Here is a 24,884-nt window from a genome sequence, read left to right as displayed (position 1 = left end):
CGTATCCTGGACGGCTCTGTATATAAAGCTTCTGTACATTCACATACAATATGGAATCAACCGCTGTTACATATACCAACGACACTTAATTCTACCCATGAAATGGTTTAAAAACTCTTCACAACACATGAACAGGACCATTACATGTTATACAGTAATGTCAATTTTTATATTGACGATATGTATACTATGTAGCATAACCGACCTATAAAACCCTTAAATTGCACAGGCGTCCAATCTAGGGGACAGCAATATTACCTAGTAGCTTCAACAGATGGTTCGAAATGTCCGCATTATGTAAGATAAAATAAAAAAAATAGTTAATAATAATCATTAACTTATGGTTATATTCCTTGATCAGTTATTTTCAGGTTTATATTTGAGGGCAGAATGTCTTTATTTAAAGTTTGCTCTAAGAAATATTCTATTTACAAGTGATTGACAGGCCATTTGAATATGATTGATGTGAAGAAAATGTTTATCTGTGACATAATTTATAAGTCCGTGTTCGGGTTGTCAGATATTATGATCGAGTGTGTTGTCTTTTACGTTTTTTTTTTTGAAATATTAATTGATATCCAATTAGTCTGTCTTGAAGCGGTGTGATCCACTTTGCACATAGAGCGGCATTGTCTAGCGGCTAGGCGTGGTGGGGGCTAACTTACTACCCTGTATAAATAGATACACATTCCTTCACGTTATGTGTCAATCTTCGATCTATAGTCTTCTCACACTCAAACCTATTAATGGCCTACACTCAGTGCTATTAATCTGTCAAAAGCCGTATTCTTTGCGCTGTAATTATGTTGAATCGTCTTTAAGAAAAAAACAATCAGTGATGTCGGAGAGGTGATTAGTAACAATGTTGTTTATAAGAAGACACCGTCCATATCTTTAAACAATGACGCCTGTCACTACAATTGTCATTAGCATAACGCCGTCCAGATATATTCATTTTAGCTTAGATAGGTTCAAGTGAAGAATCGTTTTCATTAGGTGTGGTATCAATTAGACGCGCGAATTTATAGAGATACGATTGGTTGGTTAGATCAACGTCCTATAAATAGCCAGGACCATTTATGGACGGCTTTCTGTGTATGCGGTATGTTACATATATGAAGTGCATGAATGTTTCTGTTATGTGTGTGAATTTCTGTATGTTTTGGAAGTCTGCAATATGTTTCTGTTGTGCGTGTGAATGTCTGTATGTTTTGGGAGGCTGCAGTGTGTTTGTGTTGTGCATGTGAATGTATGTATGATTTGGGAGGCTGCAGTTCGTTTGTGTTGTGTGTGTGAATGTATTATGATTTGGAAGGCTGCAGTATGTTTGTATTGTGTGTGTAAATATCTGTATGTTTGGGGAGGCTGTGGTATTTTTGTGTGTGAATGTATGTATGTTTTGGGAGGTTGTGGTATGTTTGTGTTGTGTGAGTGAATGTCTGTATGTTTGGGGAGGCTGCCGTATGTGTGTGTTGTGTATGTGAATGTCTGTATATTTTGGGAGGCTGCGGTATGTTTGTGTTGTGTGAGTGTGAATGTCTGTATGTTTTGGAGGGCTGCGGTATTTTTGTGTTGTGTGTGTGAATGTATGTATGTTTTGGGAGGCTGCAGTATGTTTGTGTTGTGTGTGTGAATGTATGTATGTTTTGGGAGGCTGCAGTGTGTTTGTGTTGTGTGAGTGTGAATGTCTGTATGTTTTGGAGGGCTGCGGTATTTTTGTGTTGTGTGTGTGAATGTATGTATGTTTTGGGAGGCTGCAGTATGTTTGTGTTGTGTGTGTGAATGTATGTATGTTTTGGGAGGCTGCAGTGTGTTTGTGTTGTGTGAGTGAATGTCTGTATGTTTGGGGAGGCTGCCGTATGTGTGTGTTGTGTATGTGAATGTCTGTATATTTTGGGAGGCTGCGGTATGTTTGTGTTGTGTGAGTGTGAATGTCTGTATGTTTTGGAGGGCTGCGGTATTTTTGTTGTTGTGTGTGTGAATGTATGTATGTTTTGGGAGGCTGCAGTATGTTTGTGTTGTGTGTGTGAATGTATGTATGTTTTGGGAGGCTGCAGTGTGTTTGTGTTGTGTGAGTGAATGTCTGTATGTTTGGGGAGGCTGCCGTATGTGTGTGTTGTGTATGTGAATGTCTGTATATTTTGGGAGGCTGCGGTATGTTTGTGTTGTGTGAGTGTGAATGTCTGTATGTTTTGGAGGGCTGCGGTATTTTTGTGTTGTGTGTGTGAATGTCTATATGTTTTGGGAGGCTGCAGTATGATTGTGTTGTGTGTGTAAATGTCTGTATGTTTTGGGAGGTTGTGGTATGTTTGTGTTGTGTGTGTGAATGTCTGTATGTTTTGGGAGGCTGCAGTATGATTGTGTTGTGTGTGTAAATGTCTGTATGTTTTGGGAGGTTGTGGTATTTTTGTGTTGTGTGTGTGAATGTCTGATTTTATACATACATGTATGCATAACCTTGAATAAAGGAAGAAACATCGGGAAATATCAGGGCCTAAGGATAGCATTTCGTCTAACAATATGTAATAAGTACTTTGTATGCAAATAGTTACCTTAACCGAGAAATTATTGGTTTACTGTTTTATATAGAATATTTGCTTCAAATAGCACCATTGCGTTGACTATAGTATTACGATTATAAAATTAAAAACAAAAATTATAAACATGTGAAAATTTTCATCTACGATATGATCAAACCAATTGAGTCCTACTAAAAAATGTTTTCTCTTTCTTTGAAGGCTGACAATGTAAACACATTCGTTTTGAGATTTTTTTTACCTTCGTTATAAACGGTTTGCAGATGCCTCGCGATCTTTTCCATGGAAATTAGCGCCCTTTTCTCTATGAAGCCAAACTTAAATATAGATTTTCAGCATGTTTTATGGTGACACCTTAGCAGTTCATGCGCGGTCACCAATACGTATACATTTACATACATAAATTAAGATGATAACAATTAATTAATAGTTTTACTTTTTATTTAGTATACTTTGATACTTAGCAAAGAAGAAATTGTAAATTACACAAGTCATGCATCTCAACCCTCACTTTCAATTTTAAAACAAAACTTTGACATTTGTATACTTTGAGGTAATAATATGAATTGGCGATACACCATAAAATATTAGCACATTGTCATCAATGAACATTAACATAAAATACTTAAGACAAATAGTAAATGTTGACACGAGTACTGTTTTGTTAGCTATGATTCCAAGAACAACAAAATTACACATAATATATTAATTCTTACAATTACTGTAATGATATAAATACAACGTAACATATATGGGACTTTGATTTACAACAGAACATTACGTCTGCAGTAGTACACCATATCTCACCACGTGGCCGCCGCTTTAGCTTCCAGGGGCGCCATCATAGCAGCGTCCATATGATGTGTAGCAATGGCGATGTTTTAATATTCTTGGCACATATGATATTCAGATAAATATAGGTTAATTTATATAATTATAGCTAAATAAATAATTCACTTCATTGATGAAAAGGTTACACAGTTCACCTCTGTATTGAGTATAATGTCACTAATGTCTCTGTAACCTGTTAACGCTATCATTAATTGGTAATGTTGATATGCCGTCAATGTCAACCGATGCTATTCCTTTGATCATTTCTATGTAGAAAAAATGTCTTGGTGGAAACCTCGATTTTAACGTGGATATTTGACAAGACTTAGACCGGCACTTGCTGTACGGCATCTTCAATGATTTATTGACATATGCACGGCTTGAATAATTTATAGTAAATCATTTCCATTTAACTTGAAATAAATCAACAGTACTGACAACATTATAACCAAACATTAAATGTCTCCTTTAAGCTATATCCATGTCGTCTAAATAGAATGGGAGATATATTTCACTGGCAAATATTCAAATTTGTAATTAGCATATTTCATTCATGTATACTGTCTTTTCACCTGACCTGATCATCAAGATACGTTTGACATTCCCCTGACCCCGATTGTGATTTATCGCGTCGATTGTTACGATGATAAAATGCTGTCAACTTTGAATTGTAAAAGACTTGATCAGTAGAACTTCTCCGATACAGCTCTGACTAGGTCGGCTCGTTACATAATTCATAGGAACACAAAACTAAAACTCAATGTTGACAGTTACATGAAGTAAAAATGGCGGTTCCATACATTACATCGGTTTTATGATTACTTATAATTCAGTGTCTGTAAGTCGATAAAGCATAGCTTAATATATAGAATACATGTCTGTTTGAGTACCTCTTCAATCGATAGCAGTATTGCTGCGGAACTACATTCACAATTCTGTTTCTTTGTTTGTTCACATCCAACTTCGGCACCGCACAACAAAATTCACCTCAAATACACGTTAGCACTCCCCAACACTTCATTTAGGGTCTACCTGGTACTTCTATTGAAAAGAAATGTCTCCTACCTTCAGTTTGCCTTTTCGTGCAAAATCAATGTCGCGTTTAGTACATTTGCACGCATGTCATTCCCACTTTAGTGTTCATTTCTGTCGCAGCCGTTTACATGCGAACTTTAATTGTTTCATTCGAACCCGACACACCTTTATAGAGATCAGTCATTTCTATATGAGCTGCTGTGTAGTGAAGCAGTCCACAAACATCCTGGATTGTATGAATGCTTCCAGCGGCAGGAACAGTTGCTATTGAGATACTAGCCTAGAATTATGTTAGCCTCATTCTTTCAGAACATCCACGTGATGTCGAAGAGTTCTTCAGTTCGGCAAATTCTTCGAAGGACTACTCAAACAATCGCACTTGCATTGCTTGATACTCAAAAACTGCAATGAAATAAAAAGTAATGTAAATTATTCATTTTGCCAGTATATCTAAATTACAAAATGCTTATCGCCCAAAATCGTTCCCTTTTGCATAAGCAATCATAATATGGCTCAATTGATTAGTGATATCGTCTACATTCGTTCTACATAATACTTACCTCATCGAAGTACCCATCGAAATGGTCCATGGCTTGGTAGGGTGATCCGGCAAGTGTTAGCTTACAGTTGCGTTTGCGTAGTGAGCCTAAAATGAAGAAATGCATATCATTATTTCATCTCTAACTCAATTTATACAGCATAAGCATGTGTCCTTGATTATCGCGCATGCACCGTAGTCTACGACCCCAGTAGCGTACAAGTAAAGGGACGCTTAATAATATCAAATTTGGACTCAAGGTAACCCAAAAATCAATTTGTGAAAGAAATTAATAACGAAACCTTTACAAATGTTATATTACTACATCTTATTGGAGATATGTGAAATTGGGGCAAGAAGGGGGGTGGGGTTGGGGGTTGGTTGGTTGGTTGGCGCTTATAGGAATTGGACGAATATTAAGTGGAATACAGTGAATTTGCCATTTTTTTATTTGTTTCTATATTAACCGTGAAAATGAAAACCTCCGACTTTTTAATTAACATGCCTGTCTGTGATAATTATTTCGTTTGAATGGCAATCCAATAGCGATGTGAAAGTCAAAAGAACGCATGTGTAATAAACCGAGTAGGATCTTGTTTTAACACGGAATCCGTCAATGTATGTCTGACTTACCTCTCATCTCCGTCATGGTGAAGACTTTCCTGTTGTTGACGATCAATGCTAACGTGGTATCCTGCAGGTACAGCACCACCTTATACCAACCGTCCCTGTCCTAATCAATGTCATATAAACAAATTGTATAAGACAACATCACAAATACGAACGTTACAGGTACAGCACCACTTTATACCAACCGTCCCTGTTCTAATCAATATCATATAAACAAATAAGACAACATCAAAAAAACATGTACGAACGTTACAGGTACAGCACCACCTTATACCAACCGTCCCTGTCCTAATCAATGTCATATAAACAAATCGTATAAGACAACATCACAAATACGAACGTTACAGGTACAGCACCACCTTATACCAACCGTCCCTGTCCTAATCAATGTCAATATAAACAAATTATAAGACAACATCACAAATACGAACGTTACAGGTACGCACCACTTAACCAACCGTCCTGTCCTAATCAATGTCATATAAACAAATGATAAGACAACATCACAAATACGAACGTTACAGGTACAGCACCACTTTATACCACCGTCCCTGTCTAATCAATGTCATATAAACAAATAAGACAACATCACAAATACGAACGTTACAGGTACAGCACCACCTTATACCAACCGTTCCTGTCCTAATCAATGTCATATAAACAAATAAGACAACATCACAAATACGAACGTTACAGGTACAGCACACTTATCAACGTCCTCACAAATACGAACGTTACAGGTACAGCACCACCTTATACCAACCGTCCCTGTCCTAATCAATGTCATATAAACAAATTATATAAGACAACATCACAAATACGAACGTTACAGGTACAGCACCACTTTATACCAACCGTCCCTGTCCTAATCAATGTCATATAAACAAATAAGACAACATCACAAATACGAACGTTACAGGTACAGCTATACCAACCGTCCCTGTCCTAATCAATGTCATATAAACAAATAAGACAACATCACAAATACGAACGTTACAGGTACAGCACCACTTTATACCAACCGTCCCTGTCCTAATCAATGTCATATAAACAAATAAGACAACATCACAAATACGAACGTTACAGGTACAGCACCACTTTATACCAACCGTCCCTGTCCTAATCAATGTCATATAAACAAATAAGACAACATCACAAATACGAACGTTACAGGTACAGCACCACCTTATACCAACCGTCCCTGTCCTAATCAATGTCATATAAACAAATTATATAAGACAACATCACAAATACGAACGTTACAGGTACAGCACCACTTTATACCAACCGTCCCTGTCCTAATCAATGTCATATAAACAAATTATATAAGACAACATCACAAATACGAACGTTACAGGTACAGCACCACTTTATACCAACCGTCCCTGTCCTAATCAATGTCATATAAACAAATAAGACAACATCACAAATACGAACGTTACAGGTACAGCACCACTTTATACCAACCGTCCCTGTCCTAATCAATGTCATATAAACAAATAAGACAACATCACAAATACGAACGTTACAGGTACAGCACCACTTTATACCAACCGTCCCTGTCCTAATCAATGTCATATAAACAAATAAGACAACATCACAAATACGAACGTTACAGGTACAGCACCACTTTATACCAACCGTCCCTGTCCTAATCAATGTCATATAAACAAATAAGACAACATCACAAATACGAACGTTACAGGTACAGCACCACTTTATACCAACCGTCCCTGTCCTAATCAATGTCATATAAACAAATTGTATAAGACAACATCACAAATACGAACGTTACACGCATGATGTATCCCGGTATTACAGTCCATTTGTTCAAGAAGATAATCATTTTAACAAAATAAGTATGATTATCTCCATGATATTGATTACACTTTATGTTTTTATTGTTTTGAACACTTTTTTTTTCTAAAAGCCAAACGTTTTGTCTATTATAGATTAATTATTGTCTGAAAAACTGAACTCTTGGTGTGTGATATTATAGTACTTACTCGATTTGCTCTGATGTTTTTGATGATACGATTTCCAAATGTTTCAAATGATATGCTGAGCGTCTGGTCGAATGGTCTGAATCGCACCTCTACAGAGGGTCTGATTTTGTACCTCCTAGACGTAGATGTAGACCAACATCCATTGCTCATCAACACCATATGTCGTCTGGAATTCACACTGTTTCGGTGCACTTTGAAATTAAATGCAAAACGTACAGTGTCGGTCAGATCATTTGCATAGAACGAATCGACTTGGATGGGTGACCTGCGCATGAGTGCCGCTCCGCCTTTAGATCCCTTGACAGTGTTGGTGATCATTATACGAGGGTTACGTGATAAAGACAAGTGACCACCGCTGTCATCCTTGATATTTCTGTTCATAGTAATATTGGCGACAACCACGCACTTGCTTTTCTCTACAATGGAACACGAAATTGTGTTATAACTAACCTTCAAACTTATTGTATTCGCACCAAATACTAAACTGACGGTTAACGACAGTTCATGTCGTTAATGTGTCATTGACATTTTATTTTATTTCATGTAATCATATGACAAGTGAATAATGATTATCAATTACTTGTCATATGATTATAAAATAAAAATGATACATTTAACAAGTCTTCATTAAACATATTAAACTTAAAAGAGAGAAATGATTGTCACCGTAAGCTTTGTTTCCTATTTATTTACGTATACCCTATGGCACATTCGACAATCAAAATTATTGAAATTGCATCTGTACTTATGATAGATACGCAAATGTTTATTAGACGTCGATATTATTATCAATAATACGAAAGGTAAACTGATATAAGTGTGATATTGTATGGAAAAGTATCAGAAAGAGACGCTTTTAAGACAATGCATTTGTGTCGTGCAAGTAAAGTGCTTCGGATATTAATTTAGTATTTTATGGAAAAGTCTCAGAAAGAGACGCTTTTATGGCAATGTCTTTCTGTCGTATTGGAGTATCACTTCTGAGTTATATGGTTCCCAGCTCAGGTATACCAATAACCTAAAGAATGACAAGCCACGGATTTCTATCAGGAAACTATGCATGTTCAAAATCTGGGTCAAGTTCAAATTCCAAATGATAGACGTTTACATTTATAATCGTTGTTTTGAAATTTTGCAAAATCATGTACTCACGTTTTGGTATGGGATCCGTTTTCGGAATTTCAATAGCAGGGTTTGTATCTACGAGGATTCCATAATCACATTTACAGGTTCTTTCTGAGAACAGTCCCCGTATAAACACACTACACGAGTAATTGATCCATTCCGTGTTGACCAGTCTCTGATACATCCAGGGCCGCTTCTTATCCGGGTGTTTCCGGTACTCTCCACACATTGGGTCCTTTAAGGAAACTTGTGTTGGCCAGTCGCACGCGCACGTGGCCTGGTTCCACACTAGCGTGGAGGCACATGATTGGTATTCACCCTCGAAGTCATTCGGGGTTCGCGCAATTTCAAACAGTCTTGGGTTGGTTGGATGTGGTCTATGCATGCAATCTTTGAGTAAAAAATTAAACATGACTGAATGATTGAAATCGAGACAAATGTGTGAAACAAGGCGGTAATGTCATGAGTGAAACAATGAAGAAATGTTGATAAAAAAAATTAAGTGTGTGAATGATTAGAATTACAGATGGATGCTATCTGTTGCTTTATCAACGACATGTTAATCTAGGTCAAACAACGCAAACGTTTAAAAGCTCTACAATGGAAACACATAAGAGAGTTATTTTATACATTAAAATATTAGATGAATGAAGTAAGTTCCTTTATCATCGAATGTACCGTCCTGAAGAGGTAAATAAGGAGGTAATTAAAAGTACCTGGATCAGACGAGGACAGAGTGGTAGAGGATGGCTCTAACGTAGACGACCGGGTAACGCGTAAAGGAGGGCTAGTGGATTTCTGTGTGGTGACAGGCGCGTCCTGAGGCATGGAAGCAGTTGTCGAGGTAGATGATCGAATGGAATTCTGAGATGCAGTGTGGGTAGAGCGAGTATGTCTAGACTTGGAGGAGGTAGAGTGGTTGTCGGGAGTAGCCGGAGCACAGACCGTGTACTGCACAGCCAGGAGCAGCACTGCCATTACCGTCACTGTCAATAGGTAACCCATCATATGGCGTCTGAAATCATTGAAGGTAACAATAGTTGTATAATTTAAAATTATTTTTTTACATATCATACCAATCATTTATAATACTAATTAGCTGATTTTCTAGTGAAGAATGAATAAAATACCTGGCTATTTTCTATGGTCGAAGAAGATGATATATCCGTTAAGGTAAACAGCTATATGCACATTCCTGAGTCAAACACATGCACCGTAACAGAATGTGTATCTACTCTGGATGAGGCATTTATGCTGACGCTTCACTTCATCTGCTCTGCTATCTAATGTGACCCATCGTATCGCCTAGGCTATGTCACAGCTGCCGAGGGACCATACCTAGGCCTATGAATAATTCAAATGATACATCTTCTTTTCTTTTGTCGGAAAGTTTAATCTCTTCTCATTGACAGTTTGATTTAATTAAGTTTGAACCCTGGAGGACTCAATCTTACGATTAGAAATGTACGGGAATGCTGAATCGAGTACAGCTATTCCTAAAAAGGTCATTAGACCGTAAGCAGATAAATTCATCTTCTTAAAAAATGATATTTAATTTTGAAATTACTTAAAATGTTTTCATATATGTATTCAGAATAACTCAAGGCAATTTATGTGTAATTCATACTTGAAATTAATGTTTTTTCACCAAGATAAACCTATATAATTAAAGCATGTCCTTATTGAAACTGGCAATTACATATTTCATCAGGATCTATCCAAATAAAGCATGTCCTTATTGAAACTGACAATTGCATATTGCACCGGGATCTATACACAACTATGATTACAATGAAATACACATTTATCAGTATTATATGGATACGACTGTTGATAATATACAAGATGAATATACTTATGTATACATTAGCAGCTGTATATCATCAGAAATACAAACACTCAAACAATCATATCAGGACCATAATTCTCTCTAAAAACCTGAGTGATAATGTAGAAAATTTTAATTTTCCGCGAATTAATTATTTTGCTGAAATAAATTATAAATATTTTGTACAATGATGTAATCAGTTGCAAAGAGAATATCTTTTCAACTTCTTTCTTTAACATAATGAATATAAGCGAAAGTAACAACAGACTTGGTCAAGTAAAAAAAAAAAAAAACTTGGTCAAGTAAAAAAAAAACAAAAAAAAAAAAAAAAAATAGTCACTCAGTACTATATCAACATTTCCTGAAATCGGCATTAGATTATAACTTTATAAACATACATTGTTTCAAATATCAGCATTAAGTCGACAAGGCTTTCGATATCAAATCTCATAGTAGAACTTCCACTTAAGGCGAGACTTCCTTCCACTTCTCGCCTCGCTCAACTCATTAATTAACTGACCTAGTCATTAAAAGTGTACGCATAAATCCAGAACATGCTAATATGTGTTTTTGTACCTTCGACCCTTAATTGTCTTCGGATAGGTGTATAAAACCGTACAGAAAACAAGTAGCAATTATTTCTTATCATTAATATGTTTGCTTTTTTTATTTTTATATATTTTTTTTTTATTTTGGGGACATGTGATATACTGACGTCAAATACAGTAGTCATCATCTTCTTAAACGGAAATATTCGGCCATATTTTTTGTGTAATTTAAATTTGCATGATATGTTGTATATATTATGGCGTACACATGTTCCGGGAAGAGCACATTAAATAATAGTAAAACAGGTGACATTTTAGGGAAGGATATTCCGGATTATTTTTAAATTTGCAAGTTAGGTGACATTTTAGGGAAGGATATTCCGGATTATTTTTAAATTTGCAAGATAGGTGACATTTTAGAGAAAGATATTCAGGATTAGTTTTAAGTTTGCAAGAAAGATGACATTTTAGGGAAGGATATTCCGGATTATTTTTAAATTTGCAAGATAGATGACATTTTAGGGAAGGATATTCCGGATTATTTTTAAATTTGCAAGATAGGTGACATTTAAGGGAAGGATATTCAGGATTATTTTTAAGTTTGCAAGATAGGTGACATTTAGGGAAGAATATTTCGTGTTTTTTTAAAGTTTGCAAGATAGGTGACATTTTAGGGAAGGATAATTCGGGTTTTTTTAAGTTTGCAAGTTAGGTGACATTTGAGGGAAGGATAATTCGGGTTTTTTTAAGTTCGCAAGATAGGTGACATTTTAGGGAAGGATATTTCGGATTTTATTTTAAGTTTGCAAGATAGGTGACATTTTAGGGAAGGATATTCCGGATTATTGTAAAATTTGCAAGATAGGTGACATTTTAGGAAAGGTGTTCCGGATTACGTTTAAGTTTGCAAGATAGGTGACATTTTAGGGAAGGATATTTCGGATTTTGTTTTAAGTTCGCAAGATAGGTGACATTTAGGGAAGGCTATCCCGGATTATCTTTAAGTTTGCAAGATAAGTGACATTTTAGGGAAGGATATTTCGGATTTTGTTTTAAGTTTGCAAGATAGGTGACATTTAGGGAAGGCTATCCCGGATTATCTTTAAGTTTGCAAGATAGGTGACATTTTAGGAAAGGATACTTCGGATTTTTTTTTTAAGTTTGCAAGTTAGGTGACATTTGAGGGAAGGATATTTCGGATTTTTTTTTCTCAAGTTTGCATGATATATAAGTTTCATTTAAAGATTTAAACAACCATAAATTATTCGGAACTAGAAAAAGTTTATTGCTGCAAGGCAACACAGATTTCAACACGAAACAATGATAAATTAATTAAATTAATGTATTTTAATGAAACGAAAACCGGATACTCCGTTCAGATATATTGTTACTTTAATAATATTTCAAAAAGTCGTTAAAATAAAAGCATTAAGGTAGTACACATTTCTAAATTTATCCACGACAGTCATAAACTATTCCAATGAATCTAAATACTTAAAATAATGATTGAAATACCGAGTTATTTTATCAAATAAAAGTAAATGCAATATGTGAATTAATAAAGGTGGACTGAAATTTAAATATCCCTCGTATAATAAAGGCAGTATTTATCACCATAAAAAGTCCAGAAAGTAATGAATCCATGTAAGAAATTACTGTGATAATTTTAAAATCCAGTTTTCTATATCTAGCTTTGTCTTGAATGTATTGAATGTTAATTAATCCTCCTACACGCTTTAGAAAACGATAAACTCATCGATATCTATATACGTGTCTCGGAAGGTTAATGACCAACTCGTGAAGGAATGTGCAGGTATTAGAATATTCGTGTGCATGCGTTCATCCTAATAAGCTCCTATCGCACGGTAGTCGTATTTCACCATCAACCGCCATACGTTATACGGATTACAACGATTAATCAATGTATTTTATCATAAACTATCAACACATAAAGATACAATCGATCATATAGATAACAGAAGACATTGTTAAATTGAAGGTTACGGGGAAACCCTTTCACTATTAACCGAAACTATTTGGCATGTTTTGGTAGTTTATTGGTGTTTGACAGTAGCCTCCCCCGTCATGTTTAAAACGTATAATAGTGTATTGGTAGATACATCAACTGTCCTCCTACACAACAAGAATATAGATAACTCACTTAGATATTATTGATACGTATATAGTGGTTTCTGAATAATATTCGTAGTTTAAATCGCACACAGGAGATATTCAATCCATGAACACCATTTACGGAAACATGTTTCAAGTTTTAGATAACCAGATAATGATTTATTTTTATCAGCTGCTGTTAGGATAACACTATTTTGATTTGTCTCCACAACATCTTTGTATTCACAACATCTTGCATCTTGCGTTTTTACTGTTAAAGAAGAAATGTTTATTTCATTTTCAATGACAATAAGTGTTTTTTGTTATTGACAAATAGTGTCATTTTATCAACAATGAAACAAATACAATGTTGATAACTGTCAGAGATTGACGTATACGCTAGATGGTCTACAAACATGATGCTTTTTAGATAAAGTAGTATTGGTCGTTAGCGTGTAGCTGTTGGGGTTTGGGGAGTTGTTTTCACATTTTCTGTGCTGAAAAGTATAAGTTGCAGTATACTCGCAAGCGCAGGAAGTACTATGTAAAGTTGCACGATATATTATTTGTTGAACAAAAGAAAAATTACAGATGATAACGTGTAGTTATGAATGTAATGTTTCGTGCTTTTTCGTATTATAGTATGTTTCGTGCTTTTTCGTATTATAGTATGTTTCGTGCTTTTTCGTATTATAGTGTTTCGTGCTTTTTCGTATTATAGTGTTTCGTGCTTTTTCGTATTATAGTATGTTTCGTGCTTTTTCGTATTATAGTATTAATACTTTGTTCAATTTGTCATTCCTTAGTTAAATTAAAATGAAGTTACCATCGCGATGATGCTAATGTCAGAATTTGTTATTGTGTTTCACATGGGGCAACAGGAAACATAAATTATGTCATTTCCGTTCATGATCTGTTCCTAGACTCTGTCTGAATTATGTGACAGCTCACATATGGAAATTCGGTTGTACGATACTCATATCAAATGCCGATTCCATTCAAAAATGAGTTTTGAATTTCAAATGATCTGGTTTCTACCTTTCACTTATGATGCAGGTCATATAAAGCATGAATGGACGAGATCTATAGACATGCGGTTTTTACGTGAAGTTACATGACACGTATGTTGACAGTTCCAAAATGTAAATGTCAGAGGACAGACCTCACATTCACGTGACCTAGTGGTAAAGTCACACGACCGGTGGTTATGTCACGTGACCTTAAGGTAATATCCAGTGATGATGTAAATCACATCTAAATTAATGTGTAACTCGATTTTTGGGGATTTTTTTATTTTGAGTTTTTAAATATGCATTTATGCAGATACTTGCTTAGTTCATTTCAACAGAATAAATTTTAAATATGAATTAAAAGAATTATTTTATTTGACGTGTAAATTGATATTCAACGAAAGCATTTTTTTTTGTATTTTGACCAGAGGTGTTCTTTAACTTACTATATCCCTCTGGTGGGGCTTTAGCTGCTGCCCCTATTTCATGATAGTAAAAGGAGACTATATTCAGGATCTTTTCTCTTCCTACTAACTGACGTTATTCTTCCCTTGACATCGCCCCACTTTTGGCCTTTTGTGGAGTGCTCGTCCCTGTGAGATCGGCTCTGGGTTCTGTCCCCTGGCCGAGACACACCGAATAAAAGTGTTAGTTTCTGCTCCTGCTTAGAGCTCAGTATACCGGAAGTAGGACGACTGGTTCGCCCGTTGTCAGTATAATGTGACCGGGTGGGTATTGTTGCTTGGTATCTTCTGCGGCATGCTTCAGTGATATAGCACTATAAAAAGGGCAATAGTTCCAGTATACAAGAAGACACAACACGAACATACCCCAGTCTCCCAAAATCTGCACTTCGCATCGTCCTTACATGACCTTGGCTGGTAAATGGACATTAATTAATCAAACAAACAAACACACTATACCCTACTAAGACACTACAGCCCTGTCTTTGGCCAGAGGATACCAGCTAGAATTCTACACCCTACTAAGACACTACAGCCCTGTATTTTGGCCAGAGGACGCCAGACTGGTGTACTATACCATACCAAGACACTACAGACTTTTTTGTATTTGGCAAAAGGACTTCAGCTAGAACTCAATACCCTACTAAGACACTACAGCCCTGTATTTAGGCCAGAGGACACAAGACTGGTGTATTATACCATACCAAGACACTACAACCCTGTATTTGGCCAAGGCCACCAGCTAGAATTCTACACCCTACCAAGACACTACAACCCTGTATTTGGCCAAGGCCACCAGCTAGAATTCTACACCCTACTAAGACACTACAGCCCTGTATTTTGGCCAGAGGACACAAGACTGGTGTATTATACCATACCAAGACACTACAACCCTGTATTTGGCCAAGGCCACCAGCTAGAATTCTACACCCTACTTAGACACAACAGCCCTGTATTTTGGCCAGAGGACACAAGACTGTGTTTATAAACAAGACACTACAACCCTTATTTGGCCAAGGCCACCAGCTAGAATTCTACACCCTACTTAGACACACACCCTGTATTTTGGCCAAGGCACACAGACTAACTACAAGACACTACACCTGTTTGCAGTACAGCTAGAATCACCTACTAAGACACTACAGCCCTGTATTTTGGCCAGAGGACACAGGACCTGTTTATAATACCTCAAGACACTACAACCCTGTATTTGGCCAAGGAACCAGCTAGAATTACACCCCTACTTAGACACAACAGCCCTGTACACCTGGATTTTGGCCAGAGGACACAAGACTGGTGTTTTATAAAATTCCAAGACACTACAACCCTATATTTGGCCAAAGGCCACCAGCTAGAATTCTACACCCTACTTAGACACAACAGGTGTTTTAAATCCCTGTATTTTGGCCAAGGCCAGGACACAAGACTCGTGTGCTGTTTTACTCAGTGTTTTAGACCGATACATCTTACTGAATCTCGGAAGTGAATTATTTCGATATAGTGAATGAACTACAGGCCACAAATCATCACTGGTAAACCAGGCATAGAGCCCCGACGAGGCAGAAACAATGACCTTATTTACACCTCCATCCATCTTGTTAACACCTGCGAGCTATACACAGAATGTGTGTTACAGGGTCAGTCGATTTGTTGTTACAACACTTTCCCATTCAGTTAGAACGTTCTAGAACTCTTTAGAGAAAAAATAAACACAATATGATGTGACATAACGCTATTCGGTTAATCATACTCTTTCTACTAATTAAAGAACGAGTTATTTACGATTTTATTAGAATGTAATTGCATTATGAAAATTTTACTGTCAATAGTGTGACAAACAAACCATTTTTTTCTTAACCATGGCAACCATGAGGGACCAAGACTTGAATCATTAGAAGAGAAGTATAGCTCATTAATCATGAATATATTATGTTTTTTATCTACTTAAAAATGATAACCCGAAGGTAAGTAATTAAATGTTTTTTTTCGGTTAAAAACTGTTTAAAGCTTCATTAAGTTATAAATGTCGTAATTTCAATACCTTTAAAGCATTACGCATGTTTATCTCGGACTGTTATTTCGGACTGAAGAAGGCCCTATAGTGGCTGAATATATATTCCAAAGAAATGATTTTGATTTTACTTTGAATTTATTTTGGCCTTTTATTTCGGATTATTAATATACTAGCTTTATACCGTTTTTCCTCATTATTGAATAATTTTCACAATCTAATTCATCAAAACGTTTGATTTTCAATAGTTTACTGAAGTTTAGTTTCGTACAAATAACAGAGGCTCTTTAACCCCCCCCCCCCCCCAAAAAAAAATATATATATATAATCGCATAATTCATTTTTTCCCGGGAATCATTATGGTATTTGTCAATTACGTTTAAGATAAATGCATATTTTTTCCGTCACACACCTATTATTTACCATTGACATTTTCTGTTTATTTTGTCTTATATCGTTATGTTAACAACACTTTATGACGGAGAATCGCATGACCTTTCTTTCCATTTTATGTCTCTACAAGTTTGGGTTGATTGTTTTGTGTACTGTCATATTTTTATTTGGGATATGTTATGTTGCGTCATTTATTTTCAAATTTAAATCCAAAGTGTACGTTTCCATAAAAGCAAATTATATCAAAACACGAACGTCTTTTAGGTACTTGAATAATTATTGTCGAATTACATTCGGACATGTTAACGGCAAAGTGACATCTACATCCCGCCAAATCTAACCATTGTAACCAAGTCCGGCCGATCATCCCCAGGGTCCTTTCTCGTCAAGCAAGATATACTAATAGGCAAAGCACAATTATGAATTTTGAGTCGGTAGTGTATTTTATGAATGCGGAAACATGACGTCGTAACACGTCCGTGTCAACAGCAATTGGAGTACAGCTACATGACGTCATTCGATCATTGATTACTTTTACAATTTGTGACGTGACAATGCGAAAAATGTTTATAATCTCAACCAATCAAAAGACCGGAAGGTGTAATTACAGTAGTGGAATATTATCAAGATATACATCCAACACCCAGCACATTTATACAATTTGGCATGAGAGTGAAATAACACGACGTGTTGTGGTAGAAAAGATTATTCTTAATAGGTACTGTTGCAGGAAAGAAGATGTAAAATATTATCATTAATAATTATGTACGAAGTGTTGAATATTTTAGATTCTGCAATATGTAAGCTGATCACTTTTTAAATGACTCCTCATTGATATCATAACATTATACTGCAGTATTTCCTTATGTAGACAGTGAAGAAGTGCATCTCAAATCTGTTGAATATGGTCATTTACAGTGTTTAGTATCGATGAGTGTTTAGATAATTTAAGAACTTTTATTTGATTGTAATCAATCCTATGATCGCTTTATGAATGTTTAATATCTTTGATGGATAAGACTGTTTTATATATAAGAAATAACCACCAATGAAAACGCTTCGCTATACCTGATTCTCATTTCCTGATGAAGGACGAAGATAGATAGATGTTTGATTGCCGTAATCAGATAAAACATTCAATTTCAAAGTGGAATTATCACGGATATATCGTTAAAGCAGAGACACTTACAAGATTGTGATTCGTTCATTTCATTTCCTTATTCATACAAACTTACCAATGATTTATCTTTTAATATGTCAACCAGTTTAACAAGAATGTAACGAAAATTAGTAACTATCTTTTATATAAAAGCTGGAGAAAACCGCTATAATTTTAGATATATCCATATTAGTATTATTTTGTTTAATTTCAAACAAGAATTCTCTATAATTGTAGATATATCCATATTTGGATTATTTTGTTTAATTTCAAACAAGAATTCTCTATAATTGTAGATATATCCATTTTTGGATTATTTTGTTTAATTTCAAACAAGAATTCTCTATAATTGTAGATATATCCATATTTGTATTATTTTGTTTAATTTCAAACAAGAATTCTCTATAATTGTAGATATATCCATATTTGGATTATTTTGTTTAATTTCAAACAAGAATTCTCTATAATTGTAGATATATCCATATTTGTATTATTTTGTTTAATTTCAAACAAGAATTCTCTATAATTGTTGATATATCCATATTTGTATTATTTTGTTTTATTTCAAGCAAGAATTCTCTATAATTGTAGATATATCCATATTTGTATTATTTTGTTTTATTTCAAACAAGAATTCTCTATAATTGTAGATATATCTATATTTGTATTATTTTGTTTTATTTCAAACAAGAATTCTCTATAATTGTAGATATATCTATATTTGTATTATTTTGTTTTATTTCAAACAAGAATTCTCTATAATTGTAGATATATCTATATTTGTATTATTTTGTTTAATTTCAAACAAGAATTCTCTGTAATTGTAGATATATCTATATTTGTATTATTTTGTTTAATTTCAAACAAGAATTCTCTATAATTGTAGATATATCTATATTTGTATTATTTTGTTTTATTTCAAACAAGAATTCTCTATAATTGTAGATATATCTATATTTGTATTATTTTGTTTTTTTTCAAACAAGAATTCTCTATAATTGTAGATATATCTATATTTGTATTATTTTGTTTTATTTCAAACAAGAATTCTATTTCATTAATGTATTAATGCTAGATTAAAACACGAAAACGCTATTCTCATATGTCTATCGAACCTGCGCTTTATTTAAGGGTTGATTGTCAATTTCGTTACTTGCATTGCATGCAAATGAAGTGAACTGCGAAGCAGTTCATGTACCATATGCACGAGATTAACTTTCTTCATCAGTCAATGCAAGCAACAAAATTAATAATCGATCCTTATATTTACGTTCACCAATTTAAAATTTCCGCTGTTGAAAAAAGTCAAATTCTATATATTCGGTATAATATTATTATACAAATTTTGCAACATTGTATCAGTTATCGTATACATATGAACACCAACGGAACAGTCGCCAGTCAGTTCTTTTCTCACCAAGGCAACACATAATATAGTTCCGAAAATAGCTTCGTTCTTTTTTCGATTTTTTTTATGATTAAAAACGCCGATTTTGGAATATTGTTTTCATGTATAAAAATCAATTACTCAAATTTTTTCACAAAAACATTCTTATGTCGCTTCAATTAGAAAGTTTTTAATTACCTTTTTACGAATCTGCAAATTTATCAAATCCGTTTTACATTCACATGCAAAAAAAAGAAAGCTTTTTAATGTATGTGCATATAAATCATTGAAAGGATGGTAGTAACCAAACTTATGCCATAGTTCCATAGTAAATATCACTTTATTACGCACTCGTAGCATGTTTCAACTTTGCGATTAAATCTTAGATGCTCTGTAATATCAGTACACTGAAATGTATAGTTTGATGTAAATATCTTTGGTGATTGGTTTATAAGAACTTCTAAGAGTTTCTAATACGATAGTTATAAGCGCTTCTGAACTATTAACAAACAGATATGTTCTAAAAGAAGCCTACTCAGTCTTAGAAGAAGTCATTTGTCTGCTTTTATTTAAAAACATCAAATTTATGTATCGATAAATTCACTGCTTGTGCAAAAACTTCCATTAAATAAGACATCAAAGAACATTTAGGAACGGTTGATATTTATATAAGATAATTTATAGGCGTAACGATTTGAAATCAATAAGGATTAAATGTCTCTAACTCTTATAAATATAATTAAAATAACGTATCAAAATGTAAGGAATCTTTAGTGATGACAGAACATGATGGTGTAGTGTCTTACCTATGGAACCCTAGACAGACGTAGGTGCATCAACTCCCGGCCGTTACAGCTGATTATTCAAGTTGTCATCCACCGCTCCTCGCCTGTCTGACATGACCACAGAGTGTTTTAGTGTTGGCATAACGCTTGATTGAGACCTGATTTCAGATTAAAGACTCAAGTGCAACAGCCGTATAATTTACAGCCTTCGATTGACCCACTTCAATGAAATGCCTCTGGCAAGCAATAAATTTTCCTATTGACCCACATTATTTTGTGTCAGTTCCTTACGTAATACTTACTGCCGGATTAACCAACTTTTCCTTTAAAATCACTTATTGTTCAAATCCTGAATTTTAAAGAAAAGTTGAACTTCTGTTATTAACTAATAACAGAAGTTCAACTTTTCTTTAAAATTCAGGATTTGAACAAAAATACAATAAAAGATGTGTCTGGTAGGTTCAGGTCAACAGATGCATTAATTGAGCTAAGTTTTAAGCAGCTTTAACCAGTATAAGAAATATATTTGTCAGCTTTATACTTTCGTGATATTAGATTATCTACAGAATCGTTATTGGTGACCTTATGTAATGTTAATATCAATTCGCCACAAAAAATACCTTGCTATTACGATAATCTTGTTTAATTAAACATTAAATCATTGAAGATACATATTTTTTTTCAAAATAAGTATATACAGCAATAATGTTTATGTTAATATTTTTATTTGGTAATGCATATATTATATTGATTGCATTTAAAGGATGTCCGGGTATTGAGCGACTGCTCAAACTCATATTGATATTCTCATCCTTTTCACGTACACAGCGCGACTGATAAATACCCTCTATATACATCTTATTATGCAATAGGTCACTGTGTCAGAGATAGCATATAGATGTATGTAAGGTATGACCCACATCTGAAGTATGGCTGTCTAGCTAATTAAGAGACAAGGTGATTACAACAATGCGGATGAAACATATTGTTAAGTATTAATACAGATTTGTCCCTTTATCAAGACACAAAAATAAGGGATCTATCGCTATTTATTGTCAAAACATGAATTATTATTTCATTATTACATGTAACGTATTACAGTTTATCAGAAAAAAAGTTAGTAGGAGATGACATTAGTCTATGCTAGACCTTTCCATACAGGTTTTTAAAAAGTGATACTTTTGTGATGTAAGTTATATTTAGGTAAGGTGAGTATAATGTTTTATAGTTAATATAAAATTTACTTTATTTTTATAGTTAATATGAAGTTTACTTTGCTTTTATAGTTAATATAAAGTTTACTTTATTTTTATAGTTAATATAAAGTTAACAGTGGTTTTATAGTTAATATAAAGTTTACTTGGTTATTATAGATAAAGTTAACTTTGTTTTTTAAAGTTAATATAAAGTTTACATTGTGTTTATAGTTAATATAAAGTTTACTTGGTTATTATAGATAACGTTTACTTTGTTTTCATAGTTAATAAAAAGTTTACTTTGTTTTTATAATTAATATAAAGTTTACTTTGTTTTTATATTTAATATAAAGTTTACTTTGTGTTTATAGTTAATACAAAGTTTACCTTGTTTTATAGTTGATATAAAGTTTACTTTATTTTATAGTTAATTTAAAGTTTACTTTATTTTTATAATTAATATTAAGTTAACATTGGTTATATATATAGTTAATATAAACTTTACTTGGTTATTATAGATAAAGTTAACTTTGTTTTTAAAGTTAATATAACGTTTACATTATTTTTATAGTTAATATAAAGTTAACAGTGGTTTTATAGTTAATATAAACTTTACTTGGTTATTATAGATAAAGTTTACTTTGTTTTTAAAGTTAATATAAAGTTTACATTGTGTTTATAGATAATATAAAGTTTTCTTGGTTATTATAGATAACGTTTACTTTGTTTTCATGGTTTATAAAAAGCTTACTTTTTTATAATCAATATAAAGTTTACTTTGTGTTTAGAGTTAATATAAAGTTTACCTTGTTTTAAGTTAATATAAATTTTACTTTATTTTTTATAGTTAATATAAAGTTTACTTGGTTATTATAGTTAACGTTTACTTTGTTTTCATAGTTAATATAACGTTTACTTTATTTTTATAGTTAATATAAAGTTCACATTGGTTATATATATAGTTAATATAAAATTTACCTTGTTTTTTTATAGTTAATATAAAGTTTACTTTGTTTTATAGTTAATATAAAGTTTACTTTATTTTTAAAGTTGATATAAAGTTTACTTTGTTTTATAGTTAATATAAAGTTTACTTAGCTTTTATAGTTAATATAAAGTCTACTTTGTTATTATAGATAATTTTTACTTTGCTATTACAGTTAAAATAAAGTTTATTTTCATAGTTCATGCATCATAGTTAAGTGAATATTGTTTAAAACAAATATGTGTGTTTTAAATCACTTGCGTTCAAATAAACATACAATGTAAATCATTTGTATTGATAAATACATAAATCATGCTTATAAAGTGTATCTTGCAATTTTTTTTCTTAATAAACATATCTTTACATATTTATGTTTTACAGTGTAGCTAACTTCTTCCCTTTAATTTGTAATCAAGTAAAAAGTTAAGTAGGATAGTCATTTTTAGTATAGGCTTGTAAACCTTCTGTCTACTACACGTCTAAGTCAAAGGTAGCACTCGGTAGCCCCCAACCAGACATTAATGGTCCTATACACACATTGTCATAATAGCCTTTTAATTAGCCTGAAAAATAGCTTATGACACCGTGAACGTTTATGAGACAACCCATTACACTTTTGACATTAACTAACACATTAGTTTTATTTGTGGCTAGTGTCAAGGTTATTTTTTTTTAAACAATATTGAAATTTTGAATGAACGTTATCATGATAAACTATGAAGTTAAATAATTTCAAAAGCATATACTCACTGGAGCCATTGGAGGGTCAAGGTCTCATGACAGTCAAAGAACAGTTTTATCACTATATAATGTACCCGATACCAACGACCAAAATACAGAATTATGATTGAATGTACAACATGTCTAAGAACGTGTATAATACCCTATGTATGTTAATGACTAAGTAAAAGTAATACATACCTGATAAAAAGATAATGGTTTTTCCTTGTGGCGTTGAGAGTGCAAAAATGTGCCTTGAATGGACGTACATGACGTAGCTAGCACGTACATGTAATTTGTTGTCGTTTGAAATTATCCCAACTGTTGTTTTACTTACATAAACGTGTTATAATCAATACCCAGAGGTAGAAGTGAGGAGATGGGATAACAGACGAGCGACGCACTGCTGATTAGTAGAGAACCTACATCAAGTACGACTAATAAATAAACATACATGTAAATGTGTGACAGAAACTATGACGTCACCAAGTCTGCGTAGTTCCGATGGAACACCTATTTGTATGTGACGTCATATTACAGTGATGTATAAACACATAAGACCACATAAACATAAAATTTATCTATGTTGGCCATTATAGGAATGAGTAACACGCATGTAATCAAATAAACATAACAGTAAACAATGGGTGGAACTATGTACCTTTTAACCTTTAAGGAGTTCATTAAGTACAAAATTATATAACATCGCAATGTATTGTAGTATATTTATATGGACAACATAGCAGAAGTAAGATATTGGAATGTTTTGTGATTTGAATATATAGAAATGTATAATTATACATATAAGAAATAATTTTGACGACGAAGAAAGACAATTTCAAATGAATAATTATCCTGGGCTCGAATTTTACGCATTAATCTAGGCAGATACACTTACTGTTTATATAATTGTCACTTATAAGTTTCAATGGCAAAGTGATGGTCGGCCCGATATCCTGACATGTTCACAAGACAAATGACCGGTTTTATAACTTGCAATATCTGGATCACAATGTATTTGTACACCCGTGTATACGAATTATACACATTTAACAAATATCACAAGAATGCAGACGCGATATAATAGTTGATCTTCAGAGCACCAAGACATAGATTAAATGATGTATTGGTTTCGAATAACTAAGGAAGCTATTTTTGTGACTTACCAGGTCCCAATTTCTCGAAACAATTTTAAAACAAAAACAGTAAAAGCTGCCTTAGCGCTCACAATATATACATAGTTTACACGTTGTATTGGGTTCATAATTTGATAACTGACTTAGAAATACAATTGGCAAAGGGAAACTGTTTGTAAATTGAACTCTACCAGACCTTCAACTATATGTAAATCACCACGAATACCTGATTAGGTTTAGTAAGGTGTTATACAAAATTGTAAATATAATATAAGACAGCAATAGAAAAACAATTTTGTAAATAAACAGATTATTTTTACCAGTTTAAAACTGACTAAAATACTATACCTTCATTGAACGTCACCAGGATCATTTCAATGGAACAAATAATCCACTGGCGTTTCGTCCTGGTGGCAGTGGGAAATCTTACACGTTTTAATCTGATGTC

At 33.5% G+C, this 24,884-nt stretch overlaps 1 protein-coding gene across 5 annotated transcripts; it reads right to left on the bottom strand.

Moving 5' to 3' along the window:
• Positions 1–2,960: 2,960 nt before the first annotated feature.
• LOC138305141 (uncharacterized) lies at positions 2,961–23,899 on the bottom strand. Of its 5 annotated transcripts, none has more exons than XM_069245544.1 (8): positions 23,502–23,893; positions 20,421–20,557; positions 9,419–9,717; positions 8,730–9,092; positions 7,578–7,993; positions 5,575–5,674; positions 4,964–5,049; positions 2,961–4,805 (listed from the first exon to the last, which is right to left on the bottom strand). In XM_069245544.1, exons 3-8 carry the CDS (start codon positions 9,708–9,710, stop codon positions 4,740–4,742), a joined length of 1,323 nt encoding a protein of 440 aa, XP_069101645.1. In that variant the 5' UTR covers positions 9,711–9,717; positions 20,421–20,557; positions 23,502–23,893; the 3' UTR covers positions 2,961–4,739. The 5 variants fall into 5 exon arrangements, with proteins under 5 accessions (XP_069101645.1, XP_069101644.1, XP_069101643.1 ...); XM_069245543.1 differs by having other exon boundaries at positions 20,421–20,507; XM_069245542.1 differs by lacking the exon at positions 20,421–20,557.
• Positions 23,900–24,884: the final 985 nt, after the last annotated feature.

This window comes from Argopecten irradians, chromosome 12 (genome assembly GCF_041381155.1).
Source record: "Argopecten irradians isolate NY chromosome 12, Ai_NY, whole genome shotgun sequence".
Taxonomy (NCBI): domain Eukaryota; kingdom Metazoa; phylum Mollusca; class Bivalvia; order Pectinida; family Pectinidae; genus Argopecten; species Argopecten irradians.
The sequence above is the reverse complement of the archived record's forward strand: the minus strand, read 5'-3'. Positions and strand labels throughout refer to the sequence as shown.